General features: G+C 37.7%; 2 protein-coding genes across 2 annotated transcripts; both read left to right on the top strand.

Moving 5' to 3' along the window:
• Positions 1-976: 976 nt before the first annotated feature.
• Positions 977-1,579, top strand: LOC127749225 (uncharacterized). The gene is made up of 2 exons (XM_052266550.1): positions 977-1,035; positions 1,147-1,579. The coding sequence occupies exons 1-2, from the start codon at positions 996-998 to the stop codon at positions 1,524-1,526; spliced, it is 420 nt and encodes a 139-aa protein (XP_052122510.1). The 5' UTR covers positions 977-995; the 3' UTR covers positions 1,527-1,579.
• An 83-nt stretch (positions 1,580-1,662) lies between these two features.
• On the top strand, positions 1,663-3,730 carry LOC113216471 (uncharacterized protein DDB_G0290685-like). The gene is made up of 9 exons (XM_052266552.1): positions 1,663-1,715; positions 1,797-1,937; positions 2,015-2,329; positions 2,408-2,581; positions 2,660-2,818; positions 2,898-3,065; positions 3,145-3,270; positions 3,351-3,437; positions 3,519-3,730. The coding sequence occupies exons 2-9, from the start codon at positions 1,835-1,837 to the stop codon at positions 3,593-3,595; spliced, it is 1,209 nt and encodes a 402-aa protein (XP_052122512.1). The 5' UTR covers positions 1,663-1,715; positions 1,797-1,834; the 3' UTR covers positions 3,596-3,730.
• The last annotated feature ends 642 nt before the right edge of the window (positions 3,731-4,372 follow it).

Genomic DNA, 4,372 nt, shown 5'->3' with positions numbered 1-4,372 from the left:
ACCTTTTAAGAGGAAACTAAAAGGGTATGCTAACAGCACGGGACTTAGCAAACATGAGGCAAGATATTTAGATGTACACCAGATTTTTCATGTAGAATTTCCTGTTTAAGCTGTTTGGTTTGTCTCTCATGTTGTTTATTTTTTTTTATATCAGAGCCAGATGGAAAGCTGAGGAACATGGACCCACTCCTGAAGATGAGCGACTCATGGATGTACTCGGCAAACTCATAGCTGAAGACCCTGGAGCCTGTGATTTCTATCACAAAAACTGAAATTGATAATGAACTTCAGTTCATCTTCCTTCAGACTTCTGAAATGAGGGAGAATGTTGCAAAATATGGGAAAGTGATACTGATTGATCATACGTACAAGATCAACAAAAAGCGTATGCCAGTTTGTGTACTAATGGTCATGGATGGAGGAGGTAGTGGAAGGGCAGCTGGCTACGCATTTGTTGCCAATGAAAAATTGACAACGGTAGGAGCTGTACTACAAGCTTTCAGGGAGTCGATCACTGAAGAGGTGGCGGAGAAGGTCAGGACCATCATTGTTGACAAGGATCCGTCGGAAATTGGAGCAATCCAGGCCGTCTTCCCAAATGCTGCCATTCAGCTGTGCTCCTTCCATGTATCAAAGATCTTGAATGAGAAAAGTAAAAAAGAAACACCAGAAGTTAAGAGGATCATCAAACAACTCAGAAGCACAGTAAAAGACAGTGAATTCCCAGACCTGGTTAAACAAGTCAAAGAAGAGGCTACATCGACATTCTTCGACGTACTTTGATACTAACTGGCTCAAATGTCCACAGGCATGGTGCAACAGAGACAAAATCAAAAGTCTGAACTTCGGAAACACAACCACTAATAGAGTGGAAAACCACAATTCTAAGCTTAAAATGGTTTGTACATCCAAAATCATATTTTTCAAACTTTTTACATAATGGTAGTTAAATTGTAATTTGTCTGTATTTCTGTCTGCATTTCTGGAGCTATGAAATGCCTTGTCGACATATGTTTCAGTGCAGGCGACAAGCAGGTATGAAAAATAAGTTACGCATATTACTTATGACATCAGTTGTTGTATGACATCAGTTGTTGTATGACATCAGTTGTTGTGTACCAATAATAAATATACCATTTTGCACAGGATCTAAGATGCACTTACTTGAAGATTATGATCCAATGTTCCACAAGAAAAACAGCCTTCAACCATCTTCAGCACCACAGCCAGCGAGAAAATTTGTACTCACCTCTGTACCAGCCTTGAAGGCGAAAACTCCTAGGAAGAAATTTATTGTAGCTGATCAAGTGACCAAGGAGCTTGTCTCCATTCTGCAGCTCAGTGGAAATTCAGGGAACAATCCGCAGTTTGCTCAGCGCATAAGCGTCTTGAAGGATCTGCAGAAAAACTGGGCAGCAGGTAATGAGGTGGAGGTCATACCAATTAAAGATTTGACATCAGATCTAACAATATCACAGAAGAAATCCACTATTGGCTCGGCTACGAACAGTAAGTTCTCTTTATAGACTTAAGAGGGTCATTAATTTTCTGTTACAGATATATTTGAAAGAAAAATTTGAATTTAGTAAGGATGTATAGTTATAAATTCAAATTTTTCTTTCAAATATTTCTGTTACAGAAAATTAAGTGGTGTGCAGTGCAGATGGGAATTTGATTTTTAGTCAATGGCACTGAAGTTGGTGTGGATATAAATGGTAAACTAGCATTGAGATTTGTTCAGCATAGCCGCAAAGATTAACTTTTAGATAGATAAATTTTAAAATCTTCACTTACAGGCAACGTCCCAACCCAACATGTGTCAGAGGAAATTGTGATGATCACAACTCACACAGATCCTCAGCAGACAGTTAGTAACGAGACAGCTGGAGTTAGATATTTGTCGTCTGTCTCGCCTGAAGTTAACTCTCTCACAGAAAGTACGTGCTTTGAAACTGTTGCATCAATGTCAAAAATTTACTGTTGCACTAAAAAATTAAAAATAAATTACTTGCAGGCACTGAAATAGAGGTGGAGGCAGGTGGAGAAATGATTTCCTTTGATGGAGAAAATAATGATAATGGGCCTCCACAAAGTGATGGTGAGGATATGATAGATGGAGGAATGATTTCCTCAGATGGAGAAGACAATGATAATGGGCCTCCACAAAGTCATGAAGAGGATGTGATAGATGGAGGAATGATTTACTCAGATGTAGAAAACAATGATAATGGGCCTCCACAAAGTCATGAAGAGGATAAGATAGATGAAGGAATGATTTCCTCAGATGATGAATATAATAGTTCTACAGCACTTGACTTGGATTTGACTGGTGAGTTTTTCTCTGAGAGTGACAAGCAAAGTCTAAGAAAATTTACTTCACAGAATAATTCTAATCACCTCATTTTAGGTGGACCATCAAATCAAAACAATCTTCCTGCCAATGTGCCTTGTTTAAATGATGTTGGCATCCAACTAGACAATTTATTTCCTCCGTCTAGACCAGTAAACACGGATGGTGGAATACATTCCTCGGGCGAAAGAAACTGTGATATTGCTACATCAGTTGGCTTAGATTTGAACGGTGAGATTTCCTCTAAGAGTGACAGCAAAGCCTACGAAAAATTTACTTCACAGAATAATTCTAATTACCTCATTTTAGATGGACCATCAAATCAAAACAATCTTTCTGCCAATGTGCCTTTAAATGATGTTGGCATTGGCAATCAAGTAGACAATTTATTTCCTCAGTCTAGACCAGTAAACACTGATGTTGGAATACATTCCTCATACATTACATCAGTTGGCTTGAATTTGGACGGTGAGATTTTCTCTGAGTGACATAGGAAGGCTTAAGAAGCAATACACTTCACAGAATAATTTTACTAACCTCTTTTTAGGTGAGCCATCAAATTTATTCTCTCTTGCTGTCAGTGTGCCTTCAAATGATACTGGCATCCAGCAAAGCAATTTAATCACTCAGTTTGGAAGAGTAAATGCTGGTGGAATAATTTCTTCAAATAAAGAAAAACTAGATACTTCTACATCAGCTGGCTTGGATTTGAATGGTGAGTTTTACTCTAAGAAATGACAGCACTAAAGACCAAAGATTTCTTGTTCTCAGAATAATTTGATAAATCTTTTAAGGTGGAGCATCAATTCGAAAGTCTCTTTCTGCCAGTGGACCTTCGTATACTATTGGCGTCCAGCCAGGCAATTTATTTACTCAGATTGAACCAGTGAATAATGTCAGTGGAGTCAATATGAATAGCAGTAAGTATACTTCACTATAAAAATAAGTTGTATTGCTTAGAATATTCTTGTTCACAAAATAATTACAAAACTATTTCCAGGTGGACCATTAAATCTTTCTTTTGCTGGGACTTCAATTGTTCTTAATGTCAAGCCAGGAAACTCTGAATCCAAGAATGTGGAATACAGTGAGAATATTTCTCTAAAAAGGGTTGAGGATATTTAATTTATCTTTTTAACTGATATTTCCGAATGGCATTTTCCCCCAGGTCATTTGCTTGAGGATGGTGGTGATGATTTACTGTCTGATCTAGTTTCATTTATGGATCCACCTGGATTTTTTTGACAGAGGTGCAAGTAATTCACAAGGAAACAAAGTATCAGAGACAAGCCAAGTTGCACAAAGCCCTCTAAACCTTGAATCACAAACAAACACTAGCAGTGCATTGACAAAAAGCCCAGCTGGAGTGACTCCTAACTGCTTTTGTGGTATACCTGCTGTAAGGTAATAATAATAATGCATTTTTCACTATCCAATGATTTGGAAGTGTTAATAAGAGAAAATTTGACCCTGCATTTTCCTGTCCTTCCAGGAGAACTGCTAAAAACCCTCCAAATAAGCAGTTTTTTGGATGTTCAAGGTATTTTTCTTCTGAGCACAAACATTGTGGCTTCCACCGTTATACTAAGGCATTAAACTCAGGTACATTAAGATAACTCTCATGTAAGTGGTGTTCGGATGTTTTCCACTTATGTTTCAATATTATTTCTATGCACTTCCAGCTACTCCAAACTTGAAGGAACTTCTACATGGGGTGAAAGTACCAACAGCTGTAAAAACTAAAGGCAGACCCTATCAGGAACACAAAACCTGCCAAATTAAACTGTCTCAAGGTAAGGCTTGAATGCTTGATATTACAGCGTCATAATTTGAGTTTTTCATAAACTTTGTAAATTTATTGACTTTTCTTCTCCCCAAATAGGATCCTCAGATAAAATTTCGATCAAGAAACCTGGTTAGTTTTCTATCCATATTTCTTTTCTTTGTTTTCTACTGTTATATTTCGGGGTTCTCTCAGGAATGTCTCAAAGTGCACAAAATAGGGACTAGGAATCAAAGGCA

The sequence above is a fragment of the Frankliniella occidentalis genome, unplaced genomic scaffold (assembly GCF_000697945.3).
Source record: "Frankliniella occidentalis isolate FOCC.00 unplaced genomic scaffold, Focc_3.1 Scaffold40, whole genome shotgun sequence".
Lineage (NCBI taxonomy): Eukaryota > Metazoa > Arthropoda > Insecta > Thysanoptera > Thripidae > Frankliniella > Frankliniella occidentalis.
The sequence above is the reverse complement of the archived record's forward strand: the minus strand, read 5'-3'. Positions and strand labels throughout refer to the sequence as shown.